This window comes from Siniperca chuatsi, linkage group LG24 (assembly GCF_020085105.1).
Source record: "Siniperca chuatsi isolate FFG_IHB_CAS linkage group LG24, ASM2008510v1, whole genome shotgun sequence".
NCBI lineage: Eukaryota > Metazoa > Chordata > Actinopteri > Centrarchiformes > Sinipercidae > Siniperca > Siniperca chuatsi.
In genome coordinates this window covers 13,939,504-13,960,531 of record NC_058065.1, presented here as the reverse complement: position 1 = coordinate 13,960,531, position 21,028 = coordinate 13,939,504, and the positions used below count along the sequence as shown (strand labels likewise).

Here is a 21,028-nt window from a genome sequence, read left to right as displayed (position 1 = left end):
TGTTGCAGTCACAGCTGGTCACCAGCAGAGGTCAACAGAGGTTAATACAGTAGATCACTTGCATCTGTTGTAAATTAAAATGCATTTGTTATCCTGCTCGCTCCAGTTCTTTCCTTTTTCTTTTGTCAAAACAGTTTAACAGTTGTTGTTTTTTTTTTTTAAATATAACATCAGCAATGGGAATCCTTCAGCGAAAAAGGCAAAAGAAACAATACTGTGAGAAAGAACAAAAGCTCCCACATGGAAATCAATGTCACCAATGCTTCAACCTCATCCTTTAGCTTATACACATTTATAAAAGAAATATACATGCCCCATTTGAAGGAAAAAAAAAATGTGTCAACACAGTCAACTCATCCGCTGACTGTGGCGCGTGCAGACATGACCCAAAAATGTATTGTAATGTATGATGTAGTCTCCGCAACGGATAAACCATATAGTTGTTAAGTCATCAAAGTCTGCATAGTATGAATCCTCTAATGTAGTTTAACAGTTTGTTTATTGAACTGTATTTTATATCATGTCGAGATAGACATTCTACATGCCGGAGCTTGTTGTTTATTCACAGTTTAATCCATTTTTACTTTTTGTAGATTTCAGTAATGTGCAGTCTACTGTCAGGGTTATAAAATACTTTAAAAACTTCATTCATGCCTCACTGCCAAAGTACAAAGTTGGACATTTTACACATTCTTTTCATTTAGTTTATCAAAAATGTGCATCTGTTGGAATTTAAGTTCATTTTTAAAGTCTTAAATAGGTTAAATATGAGTTGTGAATACAATCACATGGTTAAGCTTTTCCATGTGATGCAAGTGTATGTTTGAGATTGAACCACCTATTTATTTTATATGCAACAAAATAATCCCTGAGTTAGTCACTTTAGTTTTCCCAGACTGCGTTATTAGTATCATATAATTATTAACTGAAACATCAGACTAACACAAAATTACAATAAGATAAAACTTTATTTGTGGATATAAAGTAAGAAATGGTGAGTGCATTTAGATTCAATGAATCCATGAAAAAGACAAACAACTTTTCGGTGTGTGTGTGTATAGTAATGTGTGTGTAGCTGCTAGTGAGCCCTCACATTTCTTTCCTCATGTTGTTTTCTTGTTGCCCAATAGATGGCATGATGGCTCGAGATTCTACTCAGCATTGTTATACACTTTCTGTCTTGGCCTATTTTTGCTGTTACATTAAAATATACAAAAGTTATAATCACAAACTAAGTACTGACACACAATCTCAAATAATATCATGTAAAAATACAGTTTTGAGTTGCTGACACTGATTCCATCCTCTCCGCCCCTTAAATGTTACATTTGAACACCTCGGGTATCATAGAAAATGTTCACTTTTTGAGTTGTATTTACACATGTTTGGGGTCATTCACATGTGTGCCACTTGTAATTATACAGCTTTAAAGTGTTTCAAGTCTTTCGTCTGCATGTATCATCCACCTTGTTGCTGCTTCCTCAGGTTGAGACATGTAACTTCTGGTTTGTCTTATTCTGCGTCCTCTCTCTGCTGGATTTGCTGCCTGTTTTCCTTTCCTTCTGTCCACAGTGAACCCTGAAAAAAGAAGAAGGTATACGTGGACTTGAGGACTTTCTGCATTTTGATAACCCAGATGACGGATTTTGACAGGCCCTGACATACTTATGTTGCAAGAGCTGATCAGAGACTCAAACACATATGGAATACACAACTAGTCATTTTAACATTGCTAAAAATGATCATTGACGGAATAACTAATAAATGAATCAGTTGATTAATCACCTGACTGTCTGAGTGATTAATACCTCTACCTAGTGACAGCCTTGGTGACAAGATATGCAAGTTCAGCCATGTTAAGGACCATGCAGATAGAAGAGGCAGTGGCCATGAACACGGTAAAGATGGTTTTCTCGGTGGGGCGTGAGATGAAACAGTCCACCAGGTTAGGACACGGCCACTGGTCACACTGCACCAGCCGTGGCATCTGGAAACCATCATATACCACGTACAGGGCATACCTGAAGAGAAGACACATACTGTATGGAGGCCACATGGTATGATTATGCCAAACCAGCAATAGACAGACAGAAAATCAGAATCGCAGATCTTACATGAAGCCTCCTTCAAACAACAGCCTGAACACCAGGCTGCAGGCGTACGTCCACCAGAGGGCACCAGCTATTGGGAGTCTCCGTCTCTTTAGAGTCTCCAACTCTTCCTCCTGGCCTTTGTTGCTGAGGAAACCAGCTCTACCAGAACTCTGTCGCACAGGATAACATGACATGACATGACAAGAAGACTAGATAAAACAAGACAGAACCAGAAAAGACATTACAAGACATGACAAGACAACTCATGACACAAAGAAACCACCTGTGACATGATAAGACCAGACATGACAAGATAAAACAACACAAATCATGACCAGAAACGACATGAGGTATGAAGACATAAAGCGAGGCGTGACATGACCAAATATGACACGACATGACATGATAAAAGAGAAGAAATAAGACATGACAAGATAAAGACATCCCATGACATGACCAAAAAAAAAAAAAAAGACAGGACCAGAGAAGACATGACAAGACAAAACATGACATGTCATGTGATGAGACAGACAACAAAAGACAAGACATGACAAAACAAAACAAGATAAGACACGACCAGAAAAGACAAGACAAGATATAGGATGGCATTACATCACATGACATAACATTATATGAAACAGGAGGTTTCTCTCCCACCTGGATGGCAGACAAATTCAACAGTACACACACCTGTAGGAGCCTCTTCTTATCGCTATGGTTCCGATAGGCCACGTACATAGTTACCAGGAGCGTTGGTGTGGAGACAAAGACAAGCTGAAGACACCAGAGACGGATGTGGGAGACAGGGAAGAACTGATCATAGCAGACATTTTCACAGCCAGGCTGAAAAAAAAAAACAGAGACAGACATACCGATCGTTGCAGCAATGAAAATATAACAGTTTAGCTGCTTTACATATTCCTGTAGAGAAACTGCACTGTATGTTGCCTGTTCCAGTGAGGTCAGAGGTCGCAGGTGAGCTACAGCGCAGTGCCTCTGGAGAATGGATGTATTATGTTGTGGAGCCACTAGGGATTCTCTTCAGGATACCTATGTCCCTCTCTTAACCTATACTGATGACATCTTTTCGATCTCATCCCCAGCCCTGCCAGTCCTGCAGTCTTTGTCAACAGTGACACGTGTAAAGTATTTATGGAGGTCAAGCACAGTAAAATATTCAGACTTGAGCTATTCAAACATTTAATATTAATGACAATGTTTTCTTCAGCCCTTCTCCAAACAAGTAAGTGTTACAATGTAGCTTCAGTAGCTACAGTAAATAATTGAATTGTACTAGTGTGAGTTTTATTGCTTGTGAATTCAGCTTTGTCAGCCTTGTTAAGAGGAATATTATGTAATTTCATCTTTCAGAAGTGACGGTCTCGCTTTAATACGTCAATTAGCAATTCATTTGTGTAAGGACTGTGTGTAAGAATTAATTAATGCTATCAAAAACCATTTAGTAATGACAGTAGTTTAAGATTTCTTTTATTATTATTCTAATTCATTCAGCATAGTGCTCCAAAATCTAATGGATCCACTTCTATATAGGAGGCAGTACCTGAGGTTACTATAACATACTGCTTTTGAGATGTTGTATTCACATACAGGTAAATGACATCTTGATGACATAACATCCCATATACTACATACCAAGGTGACAAGACGTGAAAATATATATATATATATATATATAATATTTACATAATGATATCAGTGGCTGGGTTCCCTACCTGTAGTGTATTACAGGTGAAGTCAGACTGCTCGTCTCCCCAGACGCTCTCAGCAGCAACAACCAGCACCATGACCCGGAAAACAAACAGCACCGAGAGCCAGACTTTACCCAGGCTGGTGGAGTGACGGTTTGCTCCGACTAACTGAGCGTACAGAGCTGGCCAAGACATCCTGGGGAAACAGTCAGGAACATGAGGATAAGAATAAAGATAAGGATTGCCAGGATATAAGCACCAGGTTTGGCTGGGGTTCTTTGAACTACACGTCTGACAGCAACACAGATGGAAATTCAGACGGAAGGCAGTGGCAAAAGATGAAAGCAGAGACAGGCAATGAAACAAAAGAGAAGTTTGAAAGAAGAAGAGGATGAAAAGGAATGAAAGTGAGAGGAGGAGGAGAGAAGGCCAAGCGCCAACATTCATGTGAACTGATGAACCTTTCTGCCCACTGTGGACTGTACTGAACTAAGCCCACTCAACTAAAAACACACTGAACACACTGTACAAACCCACACTACTACAGTCTTCACTGAGCCTCACCATTCATATTCAACAACTGATTGATTTCTTGATTCACTGATTATTTAAAACATGTATTGTACTGATATATCTATGATATGCGTGATATATTCATTAAGAGCAATTGCTTTCGGTTGTAAAATGCTTCCTAAAAAAAAAGTAAAATAATTTTGATGATAAAAAATGTGTTATTTTCTAAAATTCTTTTTCCAAAAGTGATTCAGTCTTTAGGCAATGCCAAGTACTTTTCTCACCTTGAGTCTGGAGAGTCAGGTTGTTTGCGGGAAAATATTCCACATGGTCCTTTCCAGCACAAAAACAAGCAGAACAATCAGTGCAAAACAATCAGTGCTGGCATAATTAAAATGAAATGAAATTGAATGGAATCTGGACCTAATATGCTGAACTAAACACAAACCTGCAGCTCCTGCTTCCTTTGCATGAAATAAAAGATGCACCGCCACTGTCAAATCAGCCAGAACAATATGAGATGACTTCCTGTGAGGACTTTCAAAATAAAACCTCCTAGAAGCTGTTGCAATATTTTTGAGCAAGAAGCCACATAAATATTACAGATGTAGACATGGAGATAATAATCAAGGACAGATGTGAGAAACTGTGAAGTGATTTTGATTTAATTTCAGCACAGTTACTGATAATAAACCACTATTACTATATATTGGGTTTGTCCTGTATGGATGTAAAAAATACACCTAAAATTGTTTTTTTGAGAGTTTTTTAGTAAAAATACTCGAACCTACAATTTCCATACTGCACATCTTTTATTAGACCTTCCCTGCCTCCTAAATGACGTTCACATTTGTGGTTCTGAGTGAAATAGCTCATCAATTACTGGACGGCTTGCCATGGAATTGGGTACATACATTCATGTCCCCCTCAGGCTGAATGCTTATAACTTTTGTGAAACCTTAACTTTTCCATCCATCATCAGGTCAAAAAATTAATTTGCCCAGTGCTTTGGTTTATGACCAAATACCTGCAGAACTAATGACATTCCCATCAGCCTCAGCCGTACTTTGTGTTTAGTGCTAATTAGTAAATGTAAGCATGCTAACATGCTAAACTAAGATTGTGACAATGGTAAACATACCTGTTAAACATCAGCAGTCTTTGTGAGGATGTTTGCATGCTGATGATGTAAGTATTCAGCTCAAAGCATTGCTGTGCCTAAGTACAACCACACAGAGCAGATAGCGTGCCTCTAGACTTTTAAAGTTTGTTTATACTTCAGTATGGGGAGCTGCGGACACGCACACGCTTCTATACATACTACAACTGGAGACATGTGGATGCAGACGCACTCCAGACATGCGCACTAAGAAAACAAGATGCCGACCTCACGACAGCAAGAAGAAGAGCTCCTCTGGACATGTCATGCACATGAGCAGATGATGAAATTTACATGAATCCACGTAGACACGCGGGTGCAGCAAGCATGAATTGGGATTTCTTGATAGTCTCAAGCCCAAGCCAAGATAACCCTGATGACATCATCTGGGGGTTGTTTTTTTTACTTTGGAAAGCTCCTCCAGAGCCACAGGGGACATTACGCAACTGTTTCTGCAGGCTGAGTAGAACTCTTTGTAACAAGCAAACTGAATTTCATGTGTAAAACCAGCAGAATGCTCCTTTAAATATGCCATGGTACCACCATTGATTTGACAGCAAGGATGTTCACAAATGTTACACAAACCAACTTCAAATATAAAATGGTCACCATCTATTGTTCTTACAGGGTGCCCATGCAGCATGGAAGTCAAAGGGTTGAAAGAACAAAGTTGCATTGTAGTGCAAAGGTGTGTGTGTGTGTGATCCCTTTGTGACTGTAATAGGACACAGGTAGAGATTCAAAGTGACTTTTCTGAGCCAAGCCATCACTTGGCAGCAGTCAGCCTGCAGGACAGTGCTGCTCTGTGTGCTGCTAACGACTGTAACCGCTTTTCCCCACTGTTTGTTGAAGTGTGGGAGCAAAAGCAACTTCCTCAGCTTACACTGTGGACGCTCACAAAACTGCAATGAAAGCTTTTGAAGGAGCAGTAATGTATTCTGCATATTCTGCTTGAGCTATGATAGGGTAGGTATATAGTGTAAGTTGGGATGTAAAAATGTGTAGACATCGGTGCACCAGTATATTGAAGGAACAATGAAGCAAGAGTTGTTGGTGGTGAATTGCAGGCACTGTGTCACATCACTGCATATAACATGACCTGCAAAATGAGCTGCAATGATCTCGAGGGGCAGGAAAACAACCTGGGTTGAGAGAGAGGGCGTCAGTGATTCTAATGGAGTCATTAGGGGTATAACGGCGACACTTATTTTCCTGATGCATATCAATGAATGGATATCTGTGTCAGGACCAGACTCAAAGACCCACTGTTTGATCTTTCAGTCAGGACAGGGCTAAAAAAAAAAAAAAACACAGAGAGAAAGGCTGGAGGATTGTTTCATGCAGGTCCGTGCCATCCATTCTGATGAGTGGGGGTCACACAAAGTGAATGAGTAGGGAGAAAGAGAGAGAGGTAAAATAGAGTTGATTGTTAGAGTAGCTCCTGATCAGCCAGCCAGCAGGAGAACAGAGGGGGCCAGTGTCAGTATGTACACACACACACACTGTACGAAACACACACTGCACAACACTCACATGTATGTTACCCAGAAAAGCACACACACGCACTGTAATGAGTGAGGGGGAGAGCAGCATGTGACTGAAGGTCTCACTTCCGTAGGTGGACTTGGCTGACTGATCCTGGATCAGCCACTCTACTGTATGAAAGTCTGTACAAGCACTGCGAGACATCCTGATGATTTCTGGAACTTGCACATTTTTGTTTTCTCTTCAGTAACATTGAACAGGTTCTCTGCTAGATTCAGATTTCCTTTGCTGCCTTATGGTAACTTCTCACTGCTGTGATGTTTCTGCACTGCACTTTGCAGAGATGGGATGAAGCTGTGATACTACATCATATTAACAGGGCAGACCATTTAAAAAGTCCTGGACATCAGGACATTATACAATAAAATCTAAAATTTAAAGCAAACTATGTTGCTCTTCAGTAGCTTTTTTTATGCAAACAAAAATAAATATCTTGCATAAAGCAAAAACGTCATTATGACAAAACAACACGAGTTCTTGCCCTTGTTGGCTACAGTCAAATCAGTCAAATAAAGAATAAGACTGGGGGGGTCTTGTATGTTTAATCATTAGACCTGTAATTAATAGATGTGCAACCTTGAGAACGATCTATGAACAAAGTAAGAAGGAGTGGATTGTTTTATCTTTATGTTCAACGTATTTCTCTGTATACATCCATCCTCCGAAACAGTAGAGAGCGATAAAGTTGTCGCTGGTTGCTAAACGCCGCGTAGTCCGCTAAAACGACGCCGGAAACGGAAACGGCCTCATTATTCGTTGCTGCAGCTACGATAAAATATTCAAGCAAGGTGGTAGAAGTCACTACATAAGTGCATTCATATATCGGTGAAAAATAACAATGGCCCTTGAATCGCGGATCACACAGGAAGAAATCAAGAAGGAACCAGAGAAGCCAATTGACCGAGAAAAGGTAGAGAGCGGGATTCTATTTCAGAGCCTGGGTTAGCTTGTTTACCTTAGGAGCGTAAGCTAACCGGGTCCTGCTAGTGCTAGCTCTAATGGTAACAGTTCGGAGACTGGTGGATTTATGTTCAGAACAAACTCCAAAACATTATAAGATAGGTAGAACATAAGTAGATCAGCGTTCCTGCTTTATTTCTAAGCTACGTGGTGCCCTGCATTTCTATTTTGAGTAAATAAATGGAAATTGAATAGTAGCCTTTGCAGCGTGCTAGTGCTAGCTAGCTTAATCATAAATGTCTAATCCTCATCAACCAACGGATACAGACATTTTGTAGTTTACATTGCTTAACTTGAGACTTTGATAACGACACTTGACTTAACATTTCCCAAGGGAATTGGGGAAATTTAAATGAAACTGATTGGATAGACCCACAAAGCTAGCAAAATGTAACTTTCAGGTCTTTTACGAATCTCTAGCGTGTTCGGATAAGTTCGGCGTGTAAAAATTGGATATATTTGCAACTTACCCTAGACAGCTTAGTTGTCCTGATGGGCTCATCGCCTTGCGTTTGTGTTTTGCACCCAAAATACAGTAAAATTGCAGTAGTATATTGGTGACTTTCAGGAGACACATTGGTAGGATTTGAGAAGACTCAGGCCACTTTCTACAGGTGTTTCTAAAAATCTTTTCATCTCCATTCATTTGGGGTGGACAAAGTATTAACAAAGCGAGTTCATTAAGTTTGATAACTATGTATGTATTATGTGTATGCATACAGATATGGTTTGCATTAGTAACTAGTCAAGTTTCAACACCTTTTTTTAAGGATGATAATAGTAGTTTTAATATACTGTAGTACAAAAAATGTCGAGCTGTAGTTACGCGGTCACTGTCACGCTAAACGCAATAGCATACCATATCTTCCGGGGCAAACTTTCAAAATAAAACTTGCAAAATACACAGATGTGATCCCTGTGTTGTATCAGTTTCCATGTCTGTGTGTAATGGGTTCATATCCAAGGATTCATGCTGATCATGTTAATATATTTATGTTGATAGTTATAGTGCCCTCAAATGAGATTATTTGAAGAAACCAATTTATTATGATTTATAAAAATTTTCTGTATTCAGATTCATTAGAATATGTGTCTATTGGCTTGCGCAGCCGGCCATTCTGCATACTTTATATGCTTTTGTTTGATGCTTGTTTTTGCTGCAGACCTGCCCCCTTCTGCTGAGAGTATTCACCACCAACAGTGGCAGACACCACAGAGTAGATGAATTTGCTCGTGGCAACGTTCCCTCCAGCGAACTGCAGATATACACATGGTGAGATCGCAAACGTTTCACTTTATTTCTTTGTCTTTACGTGTGTCAATCGAGCGTTTGCACTGAAGCAGGTGTCTGATTCTGTTTTTCAGGATGGATGCTACTCTGAAGGAGCTGACCAGCCTGGTGAAGGAAGTATATCCAGAGGCGAGGAAAAAGGGGACCCACTTCAGCTTTTCCATCGTCTACCCCGACCCTAGAGGGAAGGTGTACAGGTTGGTATCACGTTACAACAGCACTGGTTGGATTTATGGAGCAGGCCACTTACTATATGGTCTGGTGAAGTTGTGTGCACTGTATACTGAACCATGTGCTGTCCCCCTTTTCAGGTTGAAAGATATCGGAAACACTGTATCCGGCAGGAAGGGCACAGATGACTCCATGACGTTGCAGTCTCAGCGCTTCCAGATTGGAGACTATCTGGACATAGCTATCACGCCACCCAACAGAGCCCCGCCCCTCAGCACACGCATGAGGCCCTTCTGAACGTGCACACATGCCAACATGCATGCATTAACCAACACACATCAACCGTTGTTTGCTTTTTGTTTATTTTTTCCTTTGCATCATCTTGGATGGTTTTTGCCTCATTTTATAAAAATTGACAGGTAATAAAGTTGTGATTTTTTTTCCAAAGTTTGTGCCCTTTTTTGTCTAATATACTGTGAGATGGTATTGGGAAATTAATCTCAATCTGCATTTTTTTTTTTTTTCTCCGGTGCATTAAACAGCATTTGTATCATGGGGAACTACTAATGCAGTGAATGTAACTTTGGGAACCTTGTAAGTCGGGAGCTAGTTGAACTAAAGTATCTATGGTTGATTTCCAATACTGAAATTGGTTGAATGCTGGTCGAAACTGCAGGAATGTTATGGTATGAAATGTGGGTTTTTGAGTAAGCCAAAAAAAACACACCAGTATTTATGGAAGTGGGACAGGCAAGGTCTCTACAAAAATTGCTCTCGTGGCAATGCTTTACTAACACTGTCTTTTGGATAATTGATGTTTTGTACGCGTAGTGCTGGTGGTCAGATAATTTTATTTTGGTAGTTATAACAGGAAGTTGTAGCCCGTATGGCGGCGCATGCGTAATACCACATACTGACAGCCAGCAGAAAAAACAGCAAAGTTAGCCAACTGTTAGCTAAAGAAAGCAGTCATTAACACACAAAGCATACGTTGAAATGTTTCGAAGAAAACTGACAGCGATAGATTATCACAATCCCAATGGATTTGACTGCACAGGTAAGACAACACTCGCCATAGAGCTCTTGAATTTGGTTCGGTGAGTTTAACGTGGAGCTGGCTAACGTGTGCGCAGGTCCTGTCACTGGAGACGACGACATGCCAATCTCTAAAATAGCAGTTTCATGGTGTTTTTTTTTTTTTTTTGGCTGACAAACCTGTATGTGTGTTAAAACGCGAGATAAACCCTTTCACAGCATCTTCATGCACTTTTATTCGGCATAGGTAATTGTGTCCACAGTTTTATTCCGACAAATTGTCAATGTTATGCATTGTAACTCGAAAATGAGCAATTTAGCAAACACTATATAACTAACAATATGTAAAAGGGTTCATTACTGGGCTGTAACTATCAATTTACCACTGTCGATGCCCAGACGCAAATGTGAGAATTTTGAGAATGAACGCTATGAAGTTAACGTAGGCATAAAGCCCCTTATCTTATTCCTACAAAGAAGGCTGAGACACATTTATTCAGTTGCCTCTACTACACGACGCCAAATTAGCGTATGTAGCTGCTGAGAGGTTGACATTCGCCCATTGATCTGCAAACGTGCATCCGTGTCCTCTCTGCTCAGACGAGACACAGTTTAGGAACTGCATCGTGTGGCTGGAGGACCAGAAGATTCGACATTATAAGATCGAGGACAGAGGAAACTTGAGGAACATCCCTAGCTCAGACTGGCCCCAAGCCTACCAGAAGGTGAGCCCACCACCATTAAATGTCATTTTTATGACAACACAAGTCAGACGGTCTATGAAGTCTCGGTCCATTTCCAGACTTTGACTTTTTCTAGAAAATACCACCTTAAAGCTGACATGAATGGTATTTATGAATAGAAATTTGGTCTGCTACCAGAGAACTCATTGTTGTGGAACTGTCAGCACTTTCTTACATGCATGATAGGTTATGTGTCCTTTTCCTGTGTGCAGTACCTGCAGGACGTGAACTGTCCATTTGGAGTTCAGGAGAGGCAGGAGGCTTTAGACTGGTTACTGGGCCTGGCTGTACGATATGAATATGGAGACAATGGTAAGAAGGCAGTACGGCTGTTGTGATGAGTGTTTGAGATATCGGTGCAAAGTTTTAAAGGATAACGACAGCGACTGTTAAGCATAGTTTCCAGTGTGGCCTCTCTCCCTTCTTCAGAAGTGATCATGAGACTTCAGTCTGAGCTTGTGTCAACACTGACGATCTGTAGACCAACATGTAGTGCATACCCCTGAACTACTATGCTGTAATACTGATGTATACCAGTAGATGGAGACATTATAAAAGGAATAATGTTCTCTAAAGATGCCAGCTCACCAGCCTCCTATTGCTGCACAGTTATTTTTTTACAGAAATTAAGTTGGAAGCCCTTAAACAAATGAACTCAAAACATTTATATTCCTGTTTGGATCCTCACACGACACTAATATATTCTCTGTACAATACCACCGACTGGCACTGACTCCCATTTTAAGAACAATGTCAAGCCCTTGGCTATAATCTCCTTAAAAGTCACGTCATGCATCTCCAGTGTTACTTACACACTCTGCTGCTAGGTTAATGGATGTAAGTGTTTATCTTACGTGTGTGTGTTTTGCGTGCGTGTCTCCTCAGTGGACAAGTACAAGAACTGTGAGCCGCTGGCCGCCTCCAGCAACAGTGACAAAGCAGTGGACCCTCTCGTCAACCTTGACAGTAAGCAGAAAACACTTCTGCTCCTCTGCCCGTCCTTGCGCTTTGCTTTCTCTTATTCCTTCCTTTTTCTTTTTGATTTCTTTGTCTCTCTGTTCCACGTGATAAAATGAGATCACCATTTGTTTGCGTTTTGCAGGCGATTCTCCAGATTTCAAAGCAGGAGTGACAGCTCTGTCCAACATCCTCAAGATACAACGACACGATGACTACCTGGTTATGCTCAAGGTGGGAGTGTGCCCATGCGCTGTATATGTGTGTGTTCTCTTTGTCTTTACATTTCTGTTAAATGTATTCACATGATGCATTTAGATTTTGTGTCTCAGCTTCATGACCCAGGCTCTTAAGACTTTATATTCAGCTTATCAGTAGTTATCACTTATTTAATAGAAAATTGTCATATTAATCACTGTCTGTGTTTTCATGTACTCTTGCCAGGCCATTCGGATTCTGATCCAGGAGAGACTTTCTCCAGAAGCCATCACTAAAGCCAGCCAGAATAGAGAGGTATTGGAAACTGAAGATGTATTGTGTCAAGAATGGTATCTAGAGGTTCTTCTATTTACATTACAAGTACTTCAATTAAAACCTTTTAAAGGGGTGCTGCAGAGATGGTTTAAATGAGGAAAAGTCTTGGATCCTGTGGTTTTCAGCCTTGATTATTATTATTTTTTTCACTTCAGCCAGGATGATAAGGTCTCTTTGGTTGGACTGCAGTCCCAGTCGTGTGTATTTGTAACGCGTATGTTCCTGTGTTCCCCAGGGTGTTCCAGTAGCTTTAGACAAGCACATCTTGGGTTTCGACACTGGAGGTGAGTGCTGCTTTTTTTGATGTTAGAAGTTCAGGAGGGGCAAATTGATGTTGAAGGGTTTGTCTGGAATTTTTGACAGGAGGGGGTCCCCAGCCTTTTTGAATTGTGACCCCTTAAAATGAAGCAACATGTACTTGTGACCTCTCATCACAGTTTATGTTGTCATGGGATGTGAGCAGTGATTTTTTTTTTTTTTCCTACTCAGTATTTTATTTACAGGCACAGGCAGTCCTGTGATTAGAAATCTCCGAGTGCTATGGCGTGAACACATATGTATCCAGTAAAACTTAAAAGTAAAGTAAAAAAACATTTCTTCTCAGATGCGACTCTGAACGAAGCGGCCCAGATCCTGCGCCTGCTGCACATCGAGGACCTGAGGGAGCTCCAGACCAAGATCAACGAGGCCATCGTAGCCGTTCAAGCCATCATAGCCGACCCCAAGACAGACCACAGGCTGGGCAAGGTCGGCAGGTGAGAGTGAGGATGAAGAGGGACGCTGGAGGAAGGAAGGGAGGGACTGAACCACAGGAGTTTTAATTTGATTTTGAGAGGAAAAGCCTTCGTTTGAGGTGGACATAAAGGGTTTGTATTTTTTCCGTTGCTGCGTGAGATCAGACTGTTCGAATTGGGATTTTGGAGCGAAGTTGAGCAAATGCCAAGTTTTCAGATGCTGTCTTTCATTTTTGTATGGCAGCATGGTTAAGTTGATGCCAAAACATGTTGCAGTAATTGCTGAATAGTTAGTATAGAAATACTAATTTCCACTAACATGTTAAGTCATTCATCTCTTCAGAGACTGAGGTTGAACCTTCTGATCATCTCCTGCCACAATCTCTCCCTCAGTGAAGCTTCTGAAATATTCAAACTGACAGCTATATTTGTATCTTTAGTTTCCAGAAAAAACTTTTTTTTTGTAGATGGAAGAAAAGCTTATTTTGAAATGATTTACATTGACGCTGTGTGGGAAAATATATAAATACAGCTGAACAGTTTGGCTCCTGTGCTTCTTGTGTGGTGGATGTTTGGTGATAATTTTCCTCTGTTAAGCATCTTAACGGAGCATCAAAGTTTGGACATAAACACAAAAGCACACAATAATCTCCAAAAAGTCTGTCAAGTACCAAATCACATTTTATTGTTATAAATATCACATCTTATAAAAAGATAAAGATTTGAAAAGTAGTAGTAAAAAATATTTGGCAAAAAAAGAATAACGTCATTTCATCATGTGTGAAATACAGATTAGTAGTGCAGAGAAATATGGCCGGACTGTAGTCGCTGTGATCTGAGGTGGCACACAGGGCTGAGGGAAACACATTACAGTCATCTAACTACAAAAACATTGTCAGTCAATGATTTTCCACTTAGCATATTTTATGGAATTTGAAAAAATAAAAAATACAAGTTTTCCATTTCTAATCAGGTAATGAATAATCAGTGCTGATTATTCAAGGCTTTTAACTTCCACTTCAATTCTTGTAAATCACTTTGTCGTACAGACAGAGAGTGGTATCAATCTTCTCATCTAACTCTCAGCAAGAAATCAAATAACAAATTTCCCAAAACATTTAACTATTCCTTTTACCTGTTTGTATTTGTGTCCAGAATCCACTCTGAATGCTAAATAATTAAGACTGAATTTAAAAGCCACTGTGGTCTGCTCAGTTTCGCAACTGAATTTTGGTTTGAACAGTTTTGAAGCTCTTCATGTCATTCTTCTTTGGCTTTAAAGAACATAAAACCTACACTCACATACTTTTAAAAATCTGATTTCATTGTTCTGTAGCTTTAATTGATAGAAAAACAAAAACAACTCACGTACAAAAATACAATAGAAAAAAAAACTAAAAATGAGGTATAAAACAAATTTACAAAACATTTATTTTGGGATTATATCTTTAAGGTGAGATAACGGGGTTGGGGTCAGGGTGAGGGGAGGGGGTGTAGATTTGTTCTGACAGTTGATCTGGCAACAGGAAGCCATCTTGCTCCCTGCTGAGTGTCCTTTCTTCTGAGGGACCCTGGAGAGGGCACTTTTTAGGGTGATCCCGCCCTCTGATCAGGAATCGCCCCAGAACTTTAGCACCAAAGGACCCTGTGGCTGCCAGTCCGTCATCAGTGGCTCCCTGAGACACAGAAATCAGAAATTTAGAAGACAAAATGGCTTATTTTTTTATCACTTTGACACATACAAGTACAAACCTTTTTTTTTTTTAAGTTTATAGCTGCAGGTGGAAATGAAGAGTTAACGGTATGATTTTCTCTTCCTGTGTGTCTCCAAATGTGACAGAATGAAAGCTTAAGTGCTGCAGTGGCCTAATGACAGAACAAACAGACCCTCCATCGTGAACAAAGCCCTACACTTAACAACTTGTGGCAACTGAGAATTATCTCCGTAAAGAGTGTGTGTGTGTGTGTGTGTTCATGTATTCAACAATAACAGCTTTTAAGCCTCTTACAACCAGCTCCCAAACCCTTAACAAGTGTGTTTTAGAGCTGTCATCATAGTCAGAATTACACCACACACCGACGTCTTTGAAGCAAGCGGCTGTTATTTAGTCTGAGGCTTTAGAGAGTGTTAGAGGACGCGCAGACGTGACATTTACAGCAACACACACTAGTGGCAGCCATCATTCTGACCATTTTGAGAGTCAGACGCACAAACTGAATCATGTGCACAAACTCTTCTATCATGACCAGATTTTACACTCCGCACATGTGTGTAGCTTTGACGACATCTGCCAAGGTGCTACTTTAGGGATTATCCTGTGTTCAGAGGGTTACTTTGTACTGTAAAGGTGTTTAACACAAGGCTTTGAAAGGACTTGAAGCCATCTGCAGACATCAACACATCAAACATGACACACACAAGCACAAAATACAGGTAGAGGGTCCTACAGCTGTGTAATCATTGTTCTTTGGTCTCATGTACGCACACACACAGGTTACAAGTAGAGGGTCGCAGCCAGCTGTGTAATCATTGTTCTTGTGTCTATTTCAAGGGTGTACGTGAAGTCATCATACACACTCACAGGTATAGGTGTGGAGTAGAGGGTGTAAGCCAGTATGTGATGATTGTTTTCTGGGTGCAGGGTGATGAAACACTAACGTGGGTTTTTTCAGACGACAAAGGCTGCATTTACATCGGCCCGAAAAAATCTGTTTTTCAACCTTCTCATTGAAACCAGCAGATTCTGTTAACAATGCTTCTTCTTCTTTTTTTCTTTTTTTTTTAAGTCAGGCCCATTATACATCCAGTATAGTATACAGTATATAGTGGTAATTATTTACTTCATAGGAAAACTATTCATAATTGATAGCTAATTTGATTAATTTATTTTTCTATTAGACTTGAATGCAGCATTCTCCTCCACTACATCCCTGTGTAGGGTTGACTGTGTTTTCTGTCTCGGTGTAAATGCAGCCTTCAGGGTTAAGGTGACATCTGGTGGGAGTTGACTGATGTGATGATCTCATTGCACACAAACCAATGAGCTCACTGTCTGGTACACCTTGCAGTCAGTGTATGTGTGTGTGAGAGAGGGGGGGTTTGGTTGTTATGATATAGAGCCAGAATGACGTGTCTGAACAAAGTGTGTGTGTGTGTGTTTGTAAGAAACAGCAAGGCAAACACATTAAATCAATAATACATCAAACCATGTTTAGTGTTCATTAAGATTTGTGAAAGCACAACACATATCTCACCTGATAGACAGTGGCTGGTTGCTATGGCGATGCCGTACAGGTGAGAGCGCTGGTCAGGCAGGTATTCATCAGTGAACTGACTGCTGTCTTTGCTCACTGCGATCACTCCATCCCTACGAGGCAGCAGACAGAGAGACAGCAGGGCTTCATACTGATCGGATCATTGGTTAGCGATCAGTCACGAATAAAGACAACAGCGCTGTAAAATGCCAAATTGTAGTTTAAAAAACAAACAAACAAATAGACAGAAAGCTAAATAAAGATGGCTACCTCCTCCAGTCAGTGTAATAGAAGTGGTTCCTGTAGTAGACCATGCTGAATGGGTAGTTGAGGCTGGGGTGGATCACTCTTCGACCTGAGCCATCCGGGGATACACACTCTAAACGCTTTGTACCTGACATTCAGCGCAAAAGAAAAACATGGCTCATTATTATCTTAAGCATATGCAGCAGAATGGCCTCCGTCTGTGTATTTTTTATATATTACGTTATTGCATTAATTATTACTGATGCATTCACATGTAAATAGCATTTTACTTCTGTAGTTTGTTTAGGTGGAGCTAATTTAAACCTTTAAAGATCTGTTAGGTTGTTTATTTATCTATAACAATTCATCATATTCTATAAGCTCATATGTTTTGTGAAATATAAAGTAACTTAAAACAGAAATACTTAAGTAAACTACAAGTGTGTTTGGTCGTGTGTGTGTGTCCACAGCTAATCTCGCATACTACTGGACCCATCAGCCTAACATTTATTGTGCACATTTATGAGCTCTGGTGGTTGCGGTAATTGACAGTTTTTGAAAAACCTATTGTATTGACTGCTCTGCTTTATACCGCCACTGACTGCTGACTCCTCGCTCCACTCACATACTCCTCTTAACCGGCCGGTAGGGGCCGCAAGCGATCAACGTCTTCAGTTTGGAATCATGTTTCCGCTAGTAGTAGTGATGAAGCCTGATGAAGCTTTGGGGCTTTCTTTCTATTTGTGCCGAAAACGATTCGAAGCTTTAGACTCAGCAAACACAGCGACATCTGGTGGCTTGTAAAGCTTACAGCAGCCCATCAAGAGCGGGCCGAAGCACCGCCACACCTCGCTGTTATTAACACTTTCAGTCTCGTGTGTGTGCAATAAAAGTCCAAGAAGCCTGCGTGTTATTATTGAATCTGTATATTTTTGGTCAGAAGTGCCGCATTTAATACAGATGTTTTTATTGTGCAATATGTATGTACATATAAAATACTTTTTCTCACATGAAACATTAATGTATTTTTTTGGTGTGGGCTCAGGCTTTTAAACTTCATGGCTGATATTTATGGGACATTTCATAGTTGCAGTGTGATGTGATTGGAGAGTGATAATCATTAAATTAGCCTATTACTTTTATTCCATTACTTTTATTCTTCATTTGACACAAGCTCCGGCACAATGCACTGAAACAGTGCGCTTCACAGGAGTTAAACAAGCTTCGGAGCTTCGGTATCATCCGCCCATCTCTGCGCTAGGGGCAACGTACGGGGCAGGTTAATGTTGGCATTTTCACTTTGAAATTGAAATTGTCTCTGCACAATATAAGTTAGTAGAGACTAAATGGCGTGAAATGACACGTGAAAAGACTTCAGACATTGCTCTGTTATTCCCTCGCCATTTGGTGATACCAGGCCTGGCGGAGACCTGCACTCTATTGAGTGCACTCTTCTAGTAAGTAAATGTACTTAGTAACATTCCACCACTGCTAATATTAGTAGTATTGGAGTAATTAGTACTAGCATTAGTAGTAGTAGCAGTAATAACAGCAGCAGCATATAATAGGTGTATAAATAGTAATTGTAGTTGTAGTATTAACATTAGTACTAAAAAGGGGAACGCTACATCCTGCACATTTAGATCAATCTCTCAAATGACAAATTATTATGAAATTGGTTATTGTCCTTTCCATATTAATGGTAACATAACCCGTTTTGAAAAATGCAGTGTAAATTGCTGCATTATGTACACACTAACTCTACTTATAATCACATTTAGTTTGCTTGATAAAGACCGGATACTTTGTAATAAAGACGCAAATACAACATGATCTATTATAAAGAGCACTGTCCTTTATCTTTATCTTCAATGCTAGCATCTTTTGGGGAGAAAATGAACTATATAAAAACAGATTAAATGATTTTTAAAAACATGTATAGGAGGTTTTTAGCCCTGTGTCTTGCCTGCACATCTTCCAAAACTAGGATTCTGAAAAGTGAGGGGGACATGTCACCCCATCCCCAGTGGAAATGACTCCCTTGAGCAGCCGTACTAGTAATAGTGGCAGAAGCAGTTGACCAGTGGTCACATTGACAGTGGTAGTAGTAGAAGTGGTGTTTACCTGCATCGGCCCAGCAGACTTGTCCCGAAGAAGAGTCATAGGTGAGAGCGTTTGGCAAACCAATCCCGTCAGACACCACCACCCTGCGGTTCTGACCGTCCACTGACGAACTCTCGATCTTAGGAGCCTCTCGGTTCCAATCTGTCCAATACAGAGTTCTGCAGAGAGAAAAACAGGAGTGAGGGATACAGAACTTATGACACTTGAACTCCTTTCTGTAAATTATTTAACTTTATCTGGGCTGGATTTGCAATATGTCGACCACTTTAGATTGGACACGTGAACCTGTTTTTGCAGTGTTTTTATCATGGACTTTATTTGATACTGAGCGCTGGGATCTGGCTAATATAATGAGACAAGAGGAAAACCACACACACACACACAAGAGCGGGTACATAAAGGTACAAGAGCACGGGGCTCGAGGGACCAGCTGTTGCATGCTGATGAGGTCACGGTCAGGTTACTCTGAGCAACGTGCGACCTTTGACCCCAGCTCTCCCAGTGCATTTTTTGCGGGTGTTTCATCTGTATACATCAGAAAAAATGGACAACACTGGCTAACGGAAATAGACACATTTTCCAATTTTGAATAAACTAGCGGTTTCATATTTCTCGGATGTGTTTTTGTGATGAATCAAATAATATCTTATTGTTTGAACACATTATTCTCAGGATGCTAACAGTGCTTTAGGCAGAGTGTGTGTGGATTGCTTATGACGCCACGCTGCTTTTCATCTGTAGATGATGGTGTACATGTGGGCAGTCCACTGGGAACTACAGGTAATACACACCACATGAGCAATCAACTTACACACACACACACACACACACACACTGGGTTTATGAGTGTGTGTGTTAATCAATTTGATGAACGTATGGGTGAGCAGATGTTGGTGTATGAGAACATTCATACACATGTAGATGCTTTTATAATGTGTGTGCACGTCATTTCGATGTCTCTGCTTCGCTGTGTGTGGTTACATTTCTGTATGTGTGTGTGTGTGTGTGTGTGTGTGTGTGTGTGTGTGTGTGTGTGTGTGTGTGTAAGGGAAACGTGCAGGTTCAGAAATCCCAGAGCAGATGCTTAATCATAAGTGTACCCGTGTGAAGCAGTAATTACCTTTAGGACTTGGCTTTTTGTCAGAACACACACACATACACACATACTTGGCTTTCAGTCAGAAAATAAACTTTAAACTGTCAAACCAATAATGTGAAACACACATTTAAAGTTTTATGATTTGGGTTATTGCTGCTGTGTTTAATCATTTGTATCAACCACATTAACACACACACACACACTCACACACACACATACCTGTTGATTATGTGATTAGTTGCAATGATGAAAAGCAGATGTTATTCCTGGAAAGTGTGTGAGTGTGTGTGTGTGTGTGTGTGTGTGTGTGACTGTCCAAGATGAATAGCATCAATAAATCCAGTACAGTTTTCTTGGCTCAGAAAAAGCACTAAAAGTCACTTATATGAAAGAATTATCAAACATGCGTTGCTAAAGTGACACTGCACCCTAAAAGCCAAACCCATCGATTTTCCTGCGATCACTTGTCTCATACTGATGAAGTCATGTTTAGGTCACAGTCTCTCAAGTCTAGAAACCAGACTCAACAAGAATCCTTTCTGCAAAATGGCTTTAAATATAATCTGCACTGTACTACTAAATAAGATACAGGCCTTGTTGACTCATAGCCTGTCTGAGGAATTAAATGTGTTTGATTTCATGGTCGTGCTAATGGGCTGAAAACCATCTGTGCCCTCTTCTGGTATAAACTCACTCTGGATACAGTGAAAGCTGTATCTCATTCTGTCTCAGTGGAGCACCTCCAGGATGTTACACTTGATCCCGAAGAGAGCATGTGGGTGCTTGTTTGTTTCTTTCTCAGGGAAGAGATTTGTACATATTTACAAATCCAGACTAAACTGTCCCAAGTTGTTGTTTTT

At 40.3% G+C, this 21,028-nt stretch overlaps 4 protein-coding genes across 16 annotated transcripts in view; 2 read left to right on the top strand and 2 right to left on the bottom strand.

The window, feature by feature from the left end:
• Nucleotides 1-949: 949 nt before the first annotated feature.
• LOC122872254 (gap junction beta-2 protein-like) lies at nt 950-9,136 on the bottom strand. Of its 10 annotated transcripts, none has more exons than XM_044188215.1 (8): nt 8,450-9,136; nt 4,764-4,852; nt 4,600-4,648; nt 3,827-3,998; nt 2,784-2,936; nt 2,115-2,263; nt 1,786-2,021; nt 950-1,578 (listed from the first exon to the last, which is right to left on the bottom strand). In XM_044188215.1, exons 1-7 carry the CDS (start codon nt 8,695-8,697, stop codon nt 1,811-1,813), a joined length of 1,071 nt encoding a protein of 356 aa, XP_044044150.1. In that variant the 5' UTR covers nt 8,698-9,136; the 3' UTR covers nt 950-1,578; nt 1,786-1,810. The 10 variants fall into 10 exon arrangements, with proteins under 10 accessions (XP_044044150.1, XP_044044151.1, XP_044044149.1 ...); XM_044188216.1 differs by having other exon boundaries at nt 1,809-2,021; XM_044188214.1 differs by having other exon boundaries at nt 1,815-2,021.
• sap18 (Sin3A-associated protein) lies at nt 7,750-9,888 on the top strand. The gene is made up of 4 exons (XM_044188229.1): nt 7,750-7,929; nt 9,143-9,252; nt 9,345-9,467; nt 9,582-9,888. The coding sequence occupies exons 1-4, from the start codon at nt 7,858-7,860 to the stop codon at nt 9,736-9,738; spliced, it is 462 nt and encodes a 153-aa protein (XP_044044164.1). The 5' UTR covers nt 7,750-7,857; the 3' UTR covers nt 9,739-9,888.
• A 440-nt stretch (nt 9,889-10,328) lies between these two features.
• rtraf (RNA transcription, translation and transport factor) lies at nt 10,329-13,981 on the top strand. Its single transcript, XM_044188228.1, has 8 exons — nt 10,329-10,498; nt 11,077-11,201; nt 11,432-11,531; nt 12,105-12,185; nt 12,322-12,410; nt 12,621-12,689; nt 12,946-12,994; nt 13,315-13,981. The coding sequence occupies exons 1-8, from the start codon at nt 10,438-10,440 to the stop codon at nt 13,467-13,469; spliced, it is 729 nt and encodes a 242-aa protein (XP_044044163.1). The 5' UTR covers nt 10,329-10,437; the 3' UTR covers nt 13,470-13,981.
• Nucleotides 13,982-14,107: 126 nt separating this feature from the next.
• The window catches only part of nid2a (nidogen 2a (osteonidogen)), a 49,148-nt gene continuing 42,227 nt past the window's right edge, over nt 14,108-21,028 (bottom strand). For all 4 annotated transcript variants that reach the window (XM_044188194.1, XM_044188197.1, XM_044188196.1 and 1 more), the window contains 4 exons: nt 19,070-19,227; nt 16,970-17,093; nt 16,700-16,812; nt 14,108-15,120 (listed from right to left, as the gene is read on the bottom strand). In XM_044188194.1, the coding sequence (XP_044044129.1) occupies nt 15,110-15,120; nt 16,700-16,812; nt 16,970-17,093; nt 19,070-19,227 (406 nt within the window). In that variant the 3' untranslated portion in view covers nt 14,108-15,109. The remainder of the gene's footprint in view (nt 15,121-16,699; nt 16,813-16,969; nt 17,094-19,069; nt 19,228-21,028) is intronic.